Below are 18,856 nucleotides of genomic sequence, written 5' to 3'. Positions count from 1 at the left end.
TGTGTTATCTATGAAGAAGGAAGCCATATAAAAGTCTGTTCGATGCATTTAAATCTCTAGAGCACTTACCCAGTTTTTCTTTTTCTTTTTCTTTGAATCAGCATCATTACCACTGCCCATACTTGAATGGCTGGTGCCACTGTTGATGCTGGAAACACTTTCGGAGGAATGTTGCCGCCTTATTCGTAGATCTATAATATAATAATAATAATAATAATAATAGTAATAATAGTAATAATAGTAATAATAGTAATAATAGTAATAATAGTAATAATAGTAATAATAATAATAATAATAATAATAATAATAATAATAATAATAATATGGAAGTGCCTTAATTCCCAAGGGACCCCCCTTTTCTAGAGTTTAAAAATGTAATGGAATGCCAAATCCCACTAAAACCAAGTGCTCTGGTGAAAGCTGAATAGGATTCCAAAGGGAAACGCAAATAAACTGTTACTTGTAGAAGTGACTATGGAAAATCTTTTTTTCTGGTGGGGCACTCATTCTCAGTGTAGAAGCCACCTATTTGGTCTCCACCATCTCCCTAGCCAGTGTCTTTCATGTGGAGTGGAAACAACCAGCATGGGAAGAAGCAAGTACCCATGACAACTACGGTAGATAGCAGGCAGGGCCGTCTTAAACATATCCGGCGCCATGGTGCAAAGATCCCTCTGGCGTCCCCTCCCCCCCTTTCCCCAGAGTTGTAGGGAGGGAACGCCAGCAGCGGCGGAGGGAGCCTCTTGGGATGGGACGGTGCTGCCAGCGACGAGCCCAGCTTTGTGGGGCTAGAGGAGGCAGCAGTGGCTGGAGGGCAGCTCCTCTGGTGGGGAAGAGGTGGAGGCTGGCCGCGGCACCTCCTGCCTCAGCTGGCCGCTTTGTGCCATGGTGGCCACAGCAGGCGGAGGCTCTGGCTGTGGCGCTGCTTGAGCGAGGCATGGCAGAGGCAGGCAAGTGTGGTGAGCCAGCTGGGGGAGCCGCCCCCATGGAGATCCGCGGTGCCTGATGCCTGGCTCGAAGACGAGACAGCTAGCAGGAGGGGTGCTGTGCGCACCTGCGCCTCAACCCATTGGGCAAGCGAGCACACCAAGCGAGCGAGGGTGCGTGCGCCGCTCCTGCTGAGTGTTGGCTCGGTTTTTTCCTCTTTAGCTTTCTGGCGCCCTGCAGAATTTGGCACCTGCAGGCTAAAGGGGAAAACCCAAGCCAACGCTCAGCAGGAGTGGCGCACGCACCCTCGCTCAATCAGCACACTCATTCGGTGTTCCCTGGACTCTCGCCTGGTGCTCTCCAGAACCTGGCGCCCTGGCACCCCGCACCACTAGCATCTCTGTGTAAGACAGCCCTGATAGTGGGGATCAGTACCTAAGCAACACAGAAGTTCTTCCAAAATCAGAAGAACTTTTACCATGAAAACACTCTTATACTTATTGTTCAATCTGTAATTCTGAATTGTGGAAAGAACATAGCAGTACAGTGGTACCTTCGTTGACAAACAGCTTGGCTTCCAAACAAATCGACTCCCGAATGCTGCAAACCCAGAAGTGAGTGTTCCAGTTTGTGAACATTTTTCGGAAGCCAAACATCCGACACAGCTTCCGATTGAGTACAGGAAGCTCCTGCAGCCAATTGGAAGCCGCACTTTGGTTTTTGAACGTCGGACTTCCAGAATGGATTCTGTTAGACTTCCAAGGTATGACTGTATGAGTTAAAACTAATTTATTTTGGCTGGAACTTTCCCCCTCTGCTATGCAAATGGTGCACATGCAGAACAGCATTAAAGGGGCTATCAAGCCTTAGCCAGTGACTAATTCCTCAAGAGAAGTCAGATAATTCTGTGGTTTATAAATGACACATGGAAGTTTTCTAGCTGTGGAAACTAGTTCTGTCCTGAAAATTCTCTAATAACTATTAGCCTACGTGTTGTGTTTGTATTGTGGCTGAAAATTTATCCTACATGTTTTTCAGCCATTCTCCATCAATTAATAACAAAAGAAACTTCATAAGAATACTGTCAAAAGGGGAGGGGAATTTTCAGTGCAGTTTTCAACAGTGGGATTTATTTATTTTTTTGAGCTTACCTTACTTTCAAGGTGGCCAAAGGGGGCTGCTGTGAGTGTCCTTTATTTCACTGTACCAATCGTCTCTCCAGTGATCTGCACTCTGCAGCCTTCCTGGGTGCCCAGGTTTCCTGAAAACCCCATGACATCCTCAGCAGCTGGGCTTTCCTGTAAGTATGGGAAGGTGGGGAGGCTGCCTACTTTGCATCTGATAGCTGTTCATTCCTTTTAAGTGCAGTATTTTTTTATTATTAAAGAGATAGGTGTACCAATCTTAAGTACTTGGTAGCCAGACTCTCAGGCTACCATGCTTCAATTAAAGCTTAGTGGACTCCCCTGAGGTCTTTTCAGATTAGCAAGGACAGGCAACCAGGCAGACTTCAGAGTGCTGGATAGAAGCTGAATGGAAAGAAAAAAACCACACACCACCCATGGCCACCTTGCAGCAATAGAGTAAGCTCAACCCTGCACCAACCAAAGAATGAATTATAAAGTACTCTGGGAAAGAGGGAGAAAAATGGAATATTGCTTTGCAGAGGAAGAAATGTTTCGATAAACTGGAGAACAGGATTTGGCACACAGCACTGGTGGAAACACCACAAATACAACTAGATCAAAACTTGAGAGAGAGGCTATTCTTCCGAACAACAGAAAGCCAGCAGCTTAGCACTTCTTTGGGACAAAAATGAGTTCCCAGTGAAAAAAACAGCAGCAATCCATACCTTTATGAGTGTGGTCTGGGCCATTCAAAGCTCCTTGAATAGCAGCCTGCGCAGCTGAGTTCTGGGCTTTCAGCATTTCAATGGTTTCTCGTAGTTCTATAAGTTCTGATTCCTTTGGGAACAGTAGAAAAAGTCACAAAAGTATCAGAGTAACTATGGTTTCCACCCCCCACTGGGGTCAAAATGCACTTTTTGCATTGCAGTTTGGGTGAAATTCAGGTGAAAACTAGGCATCATGTATGCTTTTCAACTCAGCTAATACAGTATGTCAGAACCATCAGGTTAGAAGCTATTTATCTCTATAAAATACTGCATAACAAGAAAATTTTGAAGAAAATAATGCAAACATCTATTAAAATGTATTTCATTTCTTATGAAATGAAGCAATGTAACTCATCTTTTCACTTGGCAGGGGACGGTTTTAACAAGTGTAATGCACAGTTTTAATTTAAACTGCATTTAACATTTCTGTTTCTAGTTCTCATTTTATATAATGAGGATTAAAGCTACTGAAGGAATTTGACCTTAGCAGCAACATGGAAGAAGAAAAAGAAAAGCTTATATGCTCAAATGTCTGGGAAAGCTTATTGAAGTCAGTGCCAGTGCTATAATCTCTTTGAGAAAGGAAGCCCGAAGCTTTATAGAAGATGAAAAGATCAAACTGGAAGAAATTCCTTTTGAGAAATTATTATTATTACAGTGGTTCACTTGTGTGCCCTTAGGCAGAAGGTAAATTTGTAGTAGATCCCTGGTCTGTAGTAACTTTGGTGTAGATCTGCACTTGTATATACTTGGGTTATCTCAATGTAGAATTTATAGGAAGTAACTGGTATTACCACTACCATCTTGGTATTACTACCAAGATACTGCTTTGCACCTGGCTTCTTCCCCAGCCACTTTTCTCCCCAGCTGGTCCTACTTGACGGACTCTAGGGATCTACTAGCAGACAAAATAGATCCTACAATCCTGAAATAACCTATCTCTACAGGAGCAGCCTAATTGAGTATGTAGTCACAGCACAAGAGAAGCTAATGAACTTGATCCTCGCACATGTCTTAATTGGAAACAAGAGGTGTGCAAGGAAAAGTTATTTTGCCTTTGCCTTCATTTCATTCTCTAGTTATTTTGTTTACAGTATTAATAACCTGCTCCTCAACAAATGGTCCCAGGACTAAATAAATACATAATTAAAATCATAAATTAAGGGGGGGGGAATATAATCTCATATACATAAACATTCTACCCATCATTAAACCATCAATTTGAGCAGCATTCATTCATCCATCTGCACTTTTCAATGGAGGATCCTGCCAATTCTTTTCTGCAACCTGTAGCTTTGATGTTTCTGTCCAAATGGTATGAAATCATATTCAGCATTAGGAAAGCACTGTCCACACATTATTATTTTTTTGCCCTCATAGTTTGTTTTCAAACCTCATGGGCTAAAATGGATCATCGGATTTCATTGTGACAGCAAATGACTGACAGACAGGAGGGCCTATGGAGATGAGGACTTGGTCCATCAGCCAGACCCAGTTTCCCAGCCCTGACTTAAAAGTATTGCAAAACAAGCAAAGTCAAAACCAAATCCAGCCCCAGCTGCTCCAAGATAACACTTGCTATTGGCTCGTTTTCCTATCTTTGTAATATCTCTTCTTTCTAATATTTAGCGTTTTGACAGTTGCTGGCAGACTGGAACAAGCACTCCACTTGGTTTATGACCACCTTTTGTTGCTTAATCTTTCAATACAGATTAAATTCAGAGTCACAAATGTTTTAATTAAAATCTGGAAATGAAAGATTTTATCATCACACTGCCCTCTGATATAGCTTGGCTAAATCTGATGGTGTGCAACGTTATTCTTATTGCGTTTTCACGAAGCATTGATAGTCATAAAAAAAAAATTTGATGCACCTGCCTGTTTATTCTTACAGCTGTCCTTTCATTCAGCCTTCAATACAAACTTTAATATAAACCAAGAACGGTTTTCCACATTAAAGCATCTGCTGTTTCTAACATACCTTTTGTTCAGCTGTCATTGTTAGGCTTTGCAGCCGGCCCGTCATATTTCCTAAGCTCTTTTCAAAAGCTGCTACGAGATGGGCCTGTGAAGAAGATGGGGTGGTGGGGAGTCAGTCAAATGTCAATAGGTTTCAAATGCACTATACAAAATCTATACAATATGCTTGAATGTACTTCTGCTTTAAAAAAACACACAACCCTACATGACCATCACCATCAAAAGTTACTTCTATTTAAATTCCTAATCGTTCTCCAACCTCCTTGCACTTTCCTATCTGCATGAGGCAGACACTACTCCCAGCTGTCCGTAGTACACAGTGTCAATTCCAGTTTCTCTGTAGAATTCTGTGGCTTTGGGGCAATACCAGATCAATTGTACAGTTGTGATGCTTTGCCCAGTACAATTATTTGGCCATTCTTTAACAAGAACATGTTTCACCTGGACTTGCTATAGAATAGCAACCCTTAAATATGGCAACACTGTACTTGATTGTGTCCTACTCCAAACTAGAGGTCTGCCTAAAGTTCAGTGTTTCTAGTTTCTGCTAGAAATGGTTTTTTGGTGCCCCCCCCAGTCCTACTGAGAGTCGGGCAGCACCCATGCTTTCTGGAATCTTTTAAAACCATCTTTCAAGCATTCCAAATTTCACGAACCTGCATTTTGCTCTACAAATCCTCCTCAGAACATTGTTATATCTTTATTCAAGGGCCTTCTGGGGAAGAATAATGGCAGTCAGCAGTTTGGAGCACTGCCGCCACCAGCAGCCACAAAATTCAACTTTTGCCACCCCAGGCACAGCAAAAAGTTTAAAAAGAGTGGAAAACATGAAAATAGAAACTGCCAGGAGTGCACAGCTGCCAGCATGAAATAGTCACATGAAATGTTTTAAAGGGTTAAGGTAAAGGGACCCCTGACCATTAGGTCCAGTCATGGCCGACACTGGGGTTGCGGAGCTCATCTCGCTTTAGTGGCTGAGGGAGCTGGCGTACAGCTTCCAGGTCATGTGGGCAGCATGACTAAGCCGTTTCTGGCGAACCAAAGCAGCGCACGGAAACACCGGAGCGGTGCCTATTTATCTACTTGCACTTTGACGTGCTTTTGAACTGCTAGGTTGGCAGGAGGAGGGACCGAGCAACGGGAGCTCACCCCATCGCGGGGATTCGAACCGCCGACCGTCTGATCGGCAAGTCCTAGGCTCTGTGGTTTAACCCACAGCGCCACCTGCATCCCTTTAAAGGGTTACCTGCTGAAAAAAAGTGATGAAACCCCTCAGTGCATTTTTACGATCCACATGGCCCAGTAAATTTTGGGGTGGGGGAGAGAGGGAATGTCATGGCTCTGCCTAAAGTGTGTGTTTAATAATTACAATAAGAGTAACTTAATCACCAACTAATCCAATTCAAAATGCATCCTCTGCTGTTGCTTTCCCATTTTGTCCTTCCTCTAAAATGTGCATTCAGAAGACTTCCCCCACCCCTTTTGCTTTATTCAGTAAGCCAGTTTAAAAGAACCAATAATTGTGTGCAGAAGGGATACATGTGTCTATTTTTATGTTTGGTTACTGGCTAAATATATTTTGTATGCACTTTCCAAACTAATAAAGCATTTTAAAGTGGTGGTGGGGTGTTGAATTTGATAGCACAAGAAGTACGAAAACCCCCTCAGATATAGAAAACAATCATTGTGTGAAATATTAATATAATCTCACAGCAGGAAGAAGACTGGCTATGCTTCTGTTTGCTTGCTTTAAATATGCACGAGTCGGGTTGAAAAAGTCCGCTCAGAAGAAGGTAACATAACATGAGAATTTTATTTTCCCTGACAACTAACAAGCATTTTGAGGCTAAGGGAAAGGTCATCTTAAGGCAAGTGAACAAGTTAGGCAGGAAACTATATGATAGCAGTCTTATGTAATATGACCATCTGAATCCACTTCCTGTGCTGACGTTATTAAAACTGAATGCTTTTCAATGAATAAAACCTAATTGGGGATTATTCTGTGAACAGAGAAATATACCTGGTCCCATAATACCTACTGGAAAAGCCATCAAGTGCCTCACCTCTTTATACCATGAAACTAATGTGAACCGAACACTCAAGGCATATCCAGGAATATGAAGTCTTTATTTTTGTGATCTCCCCACTTTGTTGGAGAGGCCAGTCTGTTTGGAAACCATGGTTGCATCAAAGTATAGTGGCAAGATTACTACGTGGGACCACAACTATGGTACATCAATTCTGAAATAATTACACTGGTTCCAAGTATAAGCCAGTATGCACCAATCTCTGGCCTTCTCCCACTTGGATGTTTGATTTCCCTTCCCTCAGCCCCCCATCTTAGCACTATTCCTTACAATAAATAAGACCTACTACTTTTAGTAGATGTTTGCAATTTTTTAATATATATAAAGAGAGATCATCAAAGGCCAGCAAAGCACTGAGCTACCTTGTGCAGATCCTGCTTCATCTCAGACAAGCCCAAAATTACTCTGAGTCAACCCCTAGTTGAGCTTGGGATTTGACCACATCTCATGTATATCCCTAGTTTCAAGTCCATTTTTTAGCATGGCTCACAGAGCTCGTTTAACTTTAAAAGCCCTAAATAACTTGGGAATCAGTCAAACCCAGGTACTGTGTGGACCACTTAATCGTGCAAGAATGTTCTAGGTATTATAATTTTCTATTACTCTGCCATAAGAGGTGATGTGGGTGGCGATGACAGGTCCAACCTCTTTTGGACTTTCTTCTCAGGGATATTTGCATGGTATAGATTTTGTTTCGTTTTCAGCAACAGGTGAAAATCTTTTTAATGAGTTCCAGGATTTCTGGGCCTTGGCTTTAATGCTGTTTTGCCTCTTGCTCAGCTTTAAATTTGTCAGTATCTGTTCATTTCAGCCTTTCCCAATGCAGTTCCCAAAGACTTTGGACTACAATTCCCATCAGCCTCAGCCAGCATGGCCAATAGTTAGGGATGGTGGGGGTTGTATGGGAGACATCACATTAGGTTCATATTGTTTTCATTGACTTTATGCTGCATTTCAAGCTGCTTTGGGTACACAACTACCTCACAAGTTACACTATATGAGTATTGAAGAGAAGAAACCTATTGCTACTCCATATATAACTGCAACACAAAAAACAACCACACAGAAATTACACAATGAATTTTTGAGCTTGAATATCTCAAAGGATTGAACAGTCACAGATCTGAAGAGAAGAAAGTGGATCAGAATGTACAAATGCACAAGTTAACTTTGTTGACAAATATTTTCTCCTCCTCCTATATTTAAGTTCCCCAGTAATGTTTGTCAGATACAAAGGAGAATAAATATGAGATAAATATGACATTTAAAGCTAGGGAAATTATACCAGAAGTTGGTTTTGTCCAGGTAACTTGAGTTCTGTGTACAGCTCTGCCTCCCACCCCCATAATAAGCTTCCTGTAATGCACTATAAAGGTGATGGGCTTACTACTGTGCCCAGATCTTCACAGAATGATAACTATGTCAAAAATATTGATTTTTAGAAGTCTGTGATAAAATGCATGTTCCCTGTGCACTGACATGCTATAACTTTGAAGTACGAACATAACTGTGTCCAAATGATGATAGATCTTCCTTTGTTTTGCTCAGATATATTCTGCCAAGAACATAAATGGAAGCAGACTTTGCAGTATCTAAAGTCTACAAACCACACTGAATACAATCAAATGCTTCCAGGAGGAATATGCTACAAGTAACTCAGTTGTGGCACTAATTGAGGAGTATGGCTGCATTCCAGAAAAGATGGGGAAGTGGCATATAAGGACAATACTAGGGTCTCTATAGCCCTACTGGTGGCTCCAATCCATAAGACCATGAAAGAAGGAAGAGGAAGAAGAAAGTCATACTGGCACACTCTAACCCAGGCTTCCTCAATCTCGGCCTTCCAGATGTTTTGAGATTACAATTCCCATCATCCCTGACCACTGGTCCTGTTAGCTAGGCATCATGGGAGTTGCAGGTCAAAAACATCTGGAGGGGCGAGGTTGAGGAAGTCTGCTCTAACCACCTTGATCCCAGTGACAGCAAGACAACAAGGCTACTCTTATCACCTCCTTCCCAGACCCAGCATCATAAGCACAGGAAGACCCCACTTCAATGTCTTTTTAAGCGACCTGGACAAAAGAGTTGACAGGATGCTTATCAAATTTGCAGATGATACCAAACTGGGAAGAGTAGCTAATGGTGCAGAAGACAAAATCAGAATTCAAAATGACCTTAACAGATTGGAGAACTGGGCCCAAACTAGCAAAATGAATTTCAGAAGGGACAAATGTCAGGTTCTGCACTTAGGCAGGAAGAACCAGATGCACGAATATAAGATGGAGGGGGCACCTGGCTTGCCAGTAGTACATGTGAAGAGGCTTTAGGGGTCTTAGCAAACCACAAGCATCAACAGCAAAAGAAGCCGATGCTATTATAGGCTGCATCAACAGAATTATAGTGTCCAGATCAAGGGAAGTAATAGTACCGCTTTATTCTGCCCTGGTCAGACCACATCTGGAATACTGTGTCCAGTTCTGGGCACCACAATTTAAGAAGGATATTGACAAGCTGGAACATGTGCAAGCAGAGTGACCAAGATGATCAAGCGTCTGGAAATAAAGCCTTATGAGAAACAGTTGAGGGAGTTGGGTATGTTCAGTCTACAGAAGAGAAGACTAAGAGGAGATATGATAGCTATCTTCAAATATCTAAAGGGCTGTCACTCGGTAGATGGAGTGAGCTTGTTTTCTCCTGCTCCGGAGAGTAGGACTTGAACCAATGGGTGCAAGTTGCAAGAAAGGAGATTCCGACTGAGTCATCAGGAAGAACTTTCTGACAGTAAGAGGTGTTCGACAGAGGAATAAACTCCCTCAGGTGGTGATGGACTTTCCTTCCTTGGAGGTTGAATAGCCATCTGTCATAGGTGCTTTAGTTAAGATTCCTGCATTGCAGGGGTTTGGACTAGATGATCTTCAGAGTCTCCTTCCAACTCTACAATTCTTTAATTCTCTGATTCTATGTATTAATGCAAAATTCACTTTTTAAATTAAAAAGCACCAATCAAATAATATTCAGCATTAAAATTGACAATTGCATTCCAACAGAGAAAGCACTTTTGCTGCATTATGAATATCATGGCTGAAATGCTTATTGCTAGGCAACTGTCACTTCTACAGAGAAAAAAATATATATACTTCAAAAATTTAAGTTGGGTTCTTGTCTTGCACTATTGATTTTATTTTATTTTTTGAAAAAATGGAACAATGGTCCATTTTTCCTTGAGTAACAGTATATGTGGGGGAGGTCTTCAGATTTTTGACAGTTCATGCCTTATTTTTAAAGATTTATTTTAAGGAAAAGGAATGTGTTCATTTAAATTTAAATTAATAGCAGTTCCATCCTATCCATGAGTGAGGCCTCCTGGGCAAGGATAGGGACGGATAAAAGTCTCCTAATTTAATACCTATGGGAAACTCCTGAATTAATTTGTCTACTTAGGACAGCCATAGACCCCATGTACATGGCATAGGCACTGTCACAATCCCTCTCCCTTAACCCAGACCTCCTCTGAGGAAGAGAACCCTGTAGAGAAACCCAGTACCACCTTGCAAGAACCACAAGCCTAAAGTGCCTTGTCTCGTGAATTTCTCACCTGTGCACCCCCAGTAACTCTTTCAACCAATGCCAGTTCTGCATTCCCTGCTCTCCAGGCCTCAAGATGTGCTGATCAAAGAGAAACCGAATATGCTAGGTAGGCCCAAAGATAAGTGATAGTAATGACATTTCAATCTGGTAGTAAGTCTGCTGGTTAGATACAAATTGAACTAAAAGAACACCTTTAAAAAAAAATAGTTCTGGGATTTCCCCCTTCAGCAGTTCAGAAGCAAACAACAAAGGGAAATTCAATCATCAAGTTGAAGTAACTGGAAATCAAGACATCAGCAGCAGCTGGAGTTTGAGTAGATTAAATTGTAAAAAAAAGGGAAGATGCTTTGGGCTTTATCAGCTGAGATGAATAACTAGATACTGAACAGAGCACAGGAGTCTCAGATAAGATAATCTTGCCTAACAAACAAGAGATAAAACACATGCTTGCTAAATTATGGCTTCCAATAGGTATTGTTACTAAGTCAGAAAACAGGAAAGTGTAAAAAGATGTGCAAAAAGACATTTCAATTTTTATTCTGACAAAGATTGCACACACAAATCTAAATGATGCGTTGATTGAGGCCAAAGTGTAACTTAATGGGACAAATTTGTAGTAACTAAAGTTCCATTGATTTCAGTGTGACTAAAATGGCCCACAGACCTAACCTGGTCCGCCAGATTAGATCTCTGCCTGGCATTCTCCCCACGTCACGCCCTCTACTCCTAAGCAATGGCTCTTTTCCTCCTACCTCTACTGTTCCACAGCAAGCAGCATGTGCAGGAAGACTTCTTCCTACATCATCTGCTCATTTTATTTCTATCCTACGCTAAGAAAAGGACTCGCCTTTCTTCTTTCACAGTGATGAAACACTGAAAACTAGCAACACAGGAAGTCTTGTAAAACTGTTCAAACCTTTTCAAATTAAGTTTAAATTTTCACTTCTGTGGTTACTGCTAATCTAGGATGCATTACTCTTGCTGGCCATAAATGGAAGCCGAAGTTCTGACACTGACTGACCGTGGCAAGTTGTTCAAAAATTGTTTGTCAAAGTAGAGCAGAATATGGATTTTTTGGGTTCATCCTTCAACAGGATTAATAATTTAATATGGTGGATACTAGCTACACAAAATGAATCTTATATGTCCAGAATTACAACACCTTCAATCATACAAGTGGTTTCCCTTTAGGGAAAGGAGCAATTTCAAAAGATAAGCTGCTAGAGTACTACAAAAAGTTGGAAACGTAGTCCATATCTGAACTTCTCTGCTCCTAGTCAGTCACATTTCAAAACACAAAACGATAAAAATGTTGCATTATTCAAAAGCACCCACCAATGTCACCAGCTGACACCTGACATTTTATTTTCTGACAGTAGTAATTGCTGTGCTTCAACAAAAGCTAAAATCATTTTGTAGAAGCTCAAAATCCCAGCAGCTACCTCCTTTTGGATTTTTTTTTAAGTCACATTTCACACAATCCTTTACGTACTGCGTACATAAAAGAATCAAACATGAGTAGTTATCATTGTCTTACTGACAGAAGAAATGTCTGTAGCTGTAACTCTGCCCATGTTTCTTTTTTTACTTTTATGATTAAGTGTTTAATAAGTAGAATGTAAATATCATTCAAATAGAAAGAATAAAAATATCTCATAACACTTTTTATTATAAGCAAGAATTTGAAATCCCACCATCGTGATTCCCCGATCCTAGAAAAAAATACTTAACTTTTAGTGTGGTCATAGAAACGCCTGACTAAATATCTGCGCCAAGCACTTTGAGAGCCACAATGCTAACACTGCATCAGAAACAGTGGGAGGTAGTTGTTTTGATCCCTGCCCAGTGCACATAAGTGAATTATACAAGGTGGTGATGCTGTGAGGAATTTCAGCTGAGCAAACAATATTGCTCGGCTCTTAACAGTAGGAAACACAGGTAAAAAATAGCATTACCTTATGGAACAGGTGCGGAAAAGCAGATATTTTAGGGTGATTGCTGGATAAAATGGCCAGTGAATGCTTTCTGAATTATTAGGAAATGCATGAAAGGGGGCAATGCCTTTCACCTCTAGCCCCCTGTTTTGCACAGTATAATCTTGGTTTGGGGTGGGTGGGGAAGGGAGGAGTTTGAAGCTCCGTGAGCTCACAATATTTTGGAGAAAAGCACAAATAGTTACAATAAACAACAACATCAATAATTCTCCCTCCCACAGACACATTTAAAAAGCTGTAGAATATTTATCTGCTGAAGAAATACAAGCTGTGCCATTGATAATTGTGCAACCCGTACAGCACATAGGTGACAATTATTCACACAATTAATATTCTTTTTCAAAAACAATTTTTCACCATTTATCAAATTTGTGACAACTACTTACAAAGTGCCATAAAAACTTATAAGCTATCTAAAATAAAGTGAACTTGCAGTGTCAGATTTTACTAAGTTCTTACAACTTCTTGACTCAATTTTTGTTTTTTCTTGTTTTTAGGTAAGTTCAAGAAGAACGTAGGTAAGTTCAATGATGTTCCCGGTAGCTGTGAAGTGCAGATGGAAGACAGGGTGCCAGCGTTCTATCCCCATTTCGCCCTAGCTGTCCATAAAGTTGAAAAGCTGCTGTTTCACCCCTGATAGGGCCAATTTATTGGAGTTGGCTGATAGCCCACTCCCTGAGCAGAGTTTTCTGGGCTTCCTCAGTTGTCTCGAGCCATTAATGTGACTATTAGTGTTAACTAATTATTAGTTAGCACTAATAGTCACATTAATTAATTAAACAGCAGCTCTTCAACTTTATGGACTGCTAGGGCTTGAAGAATAGGAGTATAAATGCCTTTCATCAGTCTCACCTGTGTTTGCAAAGGGATAATGGCAGTGGTCTTCCTCACATGATTATTGTGATTATAAAAGCATATATACATTAAAACCCTGTAGAAATTATTAATGACAGCAGTAAATGACTTACATTAGCTGACAGCTGTGATGTCAGGGTGGCCACTTTTTCCTGTGATGCAACCAGCTCCCTTCGTAGTTTATGAATTTGCTGGATGTGGGAACAAACACAAATGTCTCTCAAAATATGCCAGTGTAACCTTATGCTTTAACCAAGGCTATTCAATATGCGAAATTACAGTAGAAGAATAGCTGGTGCTATTTGTTCCAACATTTGTGTATATGCTACGGACAGTACTGTATATCAAAGGCTTCATCTATGGTTTAAAATTTCTATTAAGATACAACATATACACATCACATAAATCTAATTTTAAAAGCTTTATATATATTTATTTAAAATGTGTGAATGTTGATATGAACTGAATTGCATAAGCTTAGTATTAAGCATGTGAAGCATGAGTTAATTTCTATCCAATGCAGTGCTATGCTGAAAATTTAGCGACTTTTTCTTTTTCTTTTACCATTCTCCATCAGTTAGTGAGAAAACTGTACAGTGGACACTCGGGTTGCAAACGTGATCCCTGTGGGATGCACGTTTGCAACCCGCAGCGTTTGCAACCTGTGTTTGCATGTCTGCGCACGCACGGGTTGCAATTTGATGCTTCTGCGCATTCTCATGGTTGGGGTGTGGGGATTTTGTCATACTTTTCTTATTTCTGAAGCATGTTTGTGAGTGTCCCTTTTGCATTCTGTAAATCATCTCTCTTCTTTATCCTCCCTGAAGGCCCACAGTTCAGTCAAGTCCCAGAAGACGACAACATCATGCAGGAACACCCCACACAAGGCTTTTGCAGAACAGGAAGTGCAGGCAGCCCTGAAGGCTAGAGAATGCTGGAGACATGTTTACTGGGGCTGCGGGGGGTGTCAAACAGATGCCCCAACTCCCAGTTGCCTTGCAACGTTAAGTTCAAAACCCCACACCCACCAAAATTCTAAAGAAATTATAAAATGCCAGAAGATTGGGTAAGAAAAATGGAATCCTCTGTCACAGGGAAAGAAAACCTTTGAGAAAATGGAGGAAAGATTTTGGCATCATCTATATATGTGAGAATGATGGAATAATGACTCAAATGCCCTGCCGAATGAGCAAGAGACATCCCACAAAACATCAACTACAAGTGTAATACACTTAACCTTTAGTGCCTCTCTATAATATCTTAGTAGTTTAATAGCCCTTATCATAAAAGACAGTCAATTATTTGAGTAGGAATGAATTCAATAGGGCAATGGCTGGTAAAGTCAGGTGAGGATAGCAGTAAGAGGTTTCTGGCAGCTGGTGGTGGCTGAGGGGGCCTTGTGCCCTTTCTGATAAGAAAATGTGCTGGCATAAATAACACCATACAAGTACATGAGAGCTGCCGTCATCATAGGTTCATGCTGGGCATTTGAGGCTATTGAAAAGCACTCTGTACAGAAAAATATTTTGTATAAAATTAAAAATGCCAATCTTTTTACCTCTGAATGTGCCTTTTCTTCAGCCTATGGGAAAGAGTGAAAGCAAGAGCAGTTTATTTATGGAAACATACAGCTGAATTCTATTTAAGAAAATCAGAATAATAGATTTTGACTCAGATAAAAACAAGTTCTCAAATATAATTGCAAAAAAACATAGCTAAGAATGAAGAAAGCAAGATCATAAGCAGATTTTTGGATGCAACTTTGTCTGCAAATGAAGTTACTACTAGTGTTTTAGGACACAACCTTATACACCTTTACCTGGGAGCAAGTTCTATCAAACTTAACAGGATTTACTTCTGAGAAGATACTTTAAGTCCTGCTGACTCTGTCTAATACCTGAAAGATTTCTTTAAAATTTGTTCATTATCCTGTGCTAGGATTTGAACTGAATGGGCTATTGAAGGACTATATAGAAATTTCAAAAATAAAAATAATAGAGAATAAGGTGGTTCTTAGAAGCATCATCAAGCAAAGACTCCTAAAATTTTGGTATAGAAATGTGGATAGTTCCATGATACTGCCAAGGAACTACCTACATTTCCACATGACCCCAGTTTACAGACTCAAAAGGCCTCTTCCTTTGAAGCATAACACTTGGAATAAAATCAAAGGTAAAACAAGAAATTTTACACAAGTCTGCATTAATCAGACACAGCTGTGATATAATGAGAGCAAAGAGACTGACAGTCTATTCAATGCATCTTTTGCATCAAAAGTAACACAGCTTTTTGTATCTCTTATCCCGGTAGTATGACCAGAGGCACAGAAAATCATATAAAAACTTATTTGTGGGCACCATGACATAGTAGTGGGGAGACTTCTATTTAAAAAAGATGGAACAGCTACTTTTAACTCAAACTGTAGATATGAAAGAAGCCATGGAGCACTGTATAATATCACAGAAAAATGAAATTTTGTTCTTTATGGTCTTCTTGCCTATCACTGAAATCAAATGCTTGATATTCCCACTGAAGTACCATTTCCTGATTAGGGGCTTCACAATCATATGAGTTTTATCCCTAGGAGCCTATGAGAACAAAGAGGGGAAACGCTGAACAGGGATTATGTCCTTCAACTACAATTCACACTACTGATTTTATAGTCCAAAAGCATCCCTTGCCCTTAACTAAAAGGTTTTCAGCTCCCATTATCACAGCTAGATACTCAAATGCTGAACAAGAAGTGATGCCGAATGGTGAGAAAGGGATAAGGGGTCGAGCAACAGAAATCTTAGAATGATCATTCTTATCAGCTGATGTGGTGTGTGGTTAAATGTATGATTCATAAACACTTGTCCTACTTGTCCTAAAAGGTAATGGTTACCTGACTGTGCAATTCAAGCAGGGCAGCAAGTGGCGACTGTCGCCTGGCATGGCCATGGCCGAGCCAGAGGCAGTCTCCTGGTTCCTGTGTGGTTGGTGGAATTCATCACTTCTTCCTTCACTGGCCATGCGAGCTGCTGCACCTAGCTTCACCACATAATTTATTGCTGGATTTCCCAGCCTCCCTGCCTATGCAACATGTTTGCCCGGAAGTAAGCAGGCAGTCCACGCTTAAAACCTTGCTAAGAAAGTATTTCGTCACTGTATTCAGAGAGGCCAGGGAGGAATTTGCCTGGACTAATTGGGCTTGTCTAGGAATTTTGCATGCCACATAGAAATTGTCACAACTTGTTGGCAGATGAGGCATTGGGTTGGATTCTTAGGACTCAGCTATACAGCTGCAAATAAAACGTTTTAAGTGCAATACATAATGTGGCACTAGATGGCAATGGTGAGCCTTATGGAAAATGCAATGTACAGTGGTACCTCTTGTTACGTATCCTTCGGGATACGCACATGGAAAACCCGGAAGTTTATTTCCTGGTTTTGCCATGCACACATGCGCAGTAGTGCTCTATCACGCTGCATGTGTGCGCAGAACAGGCATCTCCAGTTGCGGAACTGGAGCTCCAGCTGGAGCTCCAGAATGGATCCCGTCCGCAACCAGAGGTACCACTGTATTTTTAAAAACACTAAAATAAAAACATTTTCAGAACAGTTTTTATGTGTGTGTAAATTCCACAGTGGGGAGGAGGAGGTTGGGAGCCCTCCTCACTTTAAGGAATTGGGATACGCTATTAAAGGGGTCCAGGGAGAGGTGCTTCTGTCCAGATACCCAGATGGGGTATGATGGGACACAGCACCCCTCAATATGGCACCTTGATTTCATGTACATCTTAGCCCAGGATTGCCCCTGCAAAATAATCATTCAGCAGGCAGACTGGATAATGGAGGATACATACCCAATGGCTATGCCAAAACCTACTGACACCTGTAATCAATAAAGTTGTGGCCTATTTGATCCCAGTAGGTTGTCCTGGGTTTATTATATCTTCCTGCTGTGGCTCCCTCCAATGGTCATGGGCTGACTGAACCTGGGCCTATAGTCTAAATTGCTAATTCAAATATATTTGCAAGCATATATAAATGTTTCAAAAATATAGACAGATAAAAAAAATACAGACTGATCCAATGAATCTTGAAGTTCATACACGACAATTTGTGTTTTACATCTACCAGTTCAGAGGAGTTAGCATTTAGCATTCGATCATAAGCAAGTTCAGGTGGCAAGAACATTTTTCTGTGCCCTTAAAAATCTGAATTCTCAAGCATATAAACTCAAATGTGCCAAATATGCTCTATGCATTATGCAAATTAAAACTGGATTTTATATCTCCCTTCCCCAAGTCGTCCATATTTGGAACATTGCTCAGTTCTTCAACAACAGCTGCAGTTAATGTAAGTTGAGATAATATGCAAATTATGAGTGTTAGGCACTAAAATTAAATATGCAATATGCAAATGTTCATAAGTGCATATATGACTTTAATCTGCAAGCTTTGTTACAAATTTTTAAAATAGAGTGTGGTATTTTAATGGATAGAGGAGGTTGTTGGAAAGATCTGTTTGGTGGCATGAGAACATACATGGGCAAGTTATCATAACCAAAGCAACCTCAACATAGAGAATATAATTCAATCCATGATTCTTCATGAACAATTGTTTCCAAACATCTCTGTACCTTAAGGAGGCAGCAGTCATGCTTTCAACAAAAACTGAATCCAAAGTATCACACAAGTAGCTTTGCTTTCCAAAGGAGGGCTTAGGTCATGCATTTCTTGAACAGCAGTATACCTCACAGTGTGATGCAAAATGTATGATAAGCTTGCTCTATGTTCAATAACTTATCAAAACTCTAGCTGGGCCAGTAGGTTTTCAAACTTAAGTACCCTGTATTACATTAAATAAATTGAGTATTTCCTTCTCTCTCTCTTTAGCCAGAAGTTGACTTTGTTTCCTAAATTCAACATAAAAATAATAAATTTCCACTGAAAGTTCAAGTATGTCTAATAATTAAAGTCACCTACTGTCTGGTTCCATAAAAATCATCTTAAGTCAGAATCCAAAACTACAACCTCAAAGCAATGCTGTAATTTCAGAATAATCTTTCACACCTCAGCAGGTCCCTACCAAAGCAATCCACCAAGTGCTATCGGCTCTTTTAATGTGCTCAAAAATGGTGGTGGGACAAGGTGGAATGGCTAAGCATGAGAGCACTGAGCAGTACACAACAACAATTGGCACTGGCAGATTTTGTACAATTCCACTTTCAAAGGGAAAACACAAAAGATGTTACAGATGACGAAATTTAATGCAAGGAGGCAGTTGTGCATTGTACTTTGAAAAGTATAAAGATAATGTTAAAGTCAAACAGAAGTGGGAGATTTTCACTGCCCTACCAATGTCAAATTTCCATCTGTTTCCTGAACCACTTAGCAATCCCCCTGGCTTTCCGTGGTATGCACGATATCATGAGGTACAGTCTTTTATATATTGTCAACTTACTGTGGAGTAGAGAGAAGAGGTGCTGGAAACTAGGGATAACGAAGACCCGTGTACTAAAAAGAGAAACATCAAGAGCATTATCA

The 18,856-nt window shown here is 40.5% G+C and overlaps 1 protein-coding gene across 11 annotated transcripts in view; it reads right to left on the bottom strand.

Moving 5' to 3' along the window:
• The window catches only part of NAV3 (neuron navigator 3), a 430,775-nt gene that overhangs the window by 28,766 nt on the left and 383,153 nt on the right, over window positions 1–18,856 (bottom strand). For all 11 annotated transcript variants that reach the window (XM_081929091.1, XM_081929086.1, XM_081929090.1 and 8 more), the window contains 6 exons: window positions 18,774–18,826; window positions 14,884–14,907; window positions 13,439–13,516; window positions 4,803–4,886; window positions 2,780–2,891; window positions 70–191 (listed from right to left, as the gene is read on the bottom strand). In XM_081929091.1, the coding sequence (XP_081785217.1) occupies window positions 70–191; window positions 2,780–2,891; window positions 4,803–4,886; window positions 13,439–13,516; window positions 14,884–14,907; window positions 18,774–18,826 (473 nt within the window). The remainder of the gene's footprint in view (window positions 1–69; window positions 192–2,779; window positions 2,892–4,802; window positions 4,887–13,438; window positions 13,517–14,883; window positions 14,908–18,773; window positions 18,827–18,856) is intronic.

Source organism: Podarcis melisellensis (assembly GCF_964234715.1).
Source record: "Podarcis melisellensis genome assembly, chromosome: 10".
NCBI lineage: Eukaryota > Metazoa > Chordata > Lepidosauria > Squamata > Lacertidae > Podarcis > Podarcis melisellensis.
The sequence above is the reverse complement of the archived record's forward strand: the minus strand, read 5'-3'. Positions and strand labels throughout refer to the sequence as shown.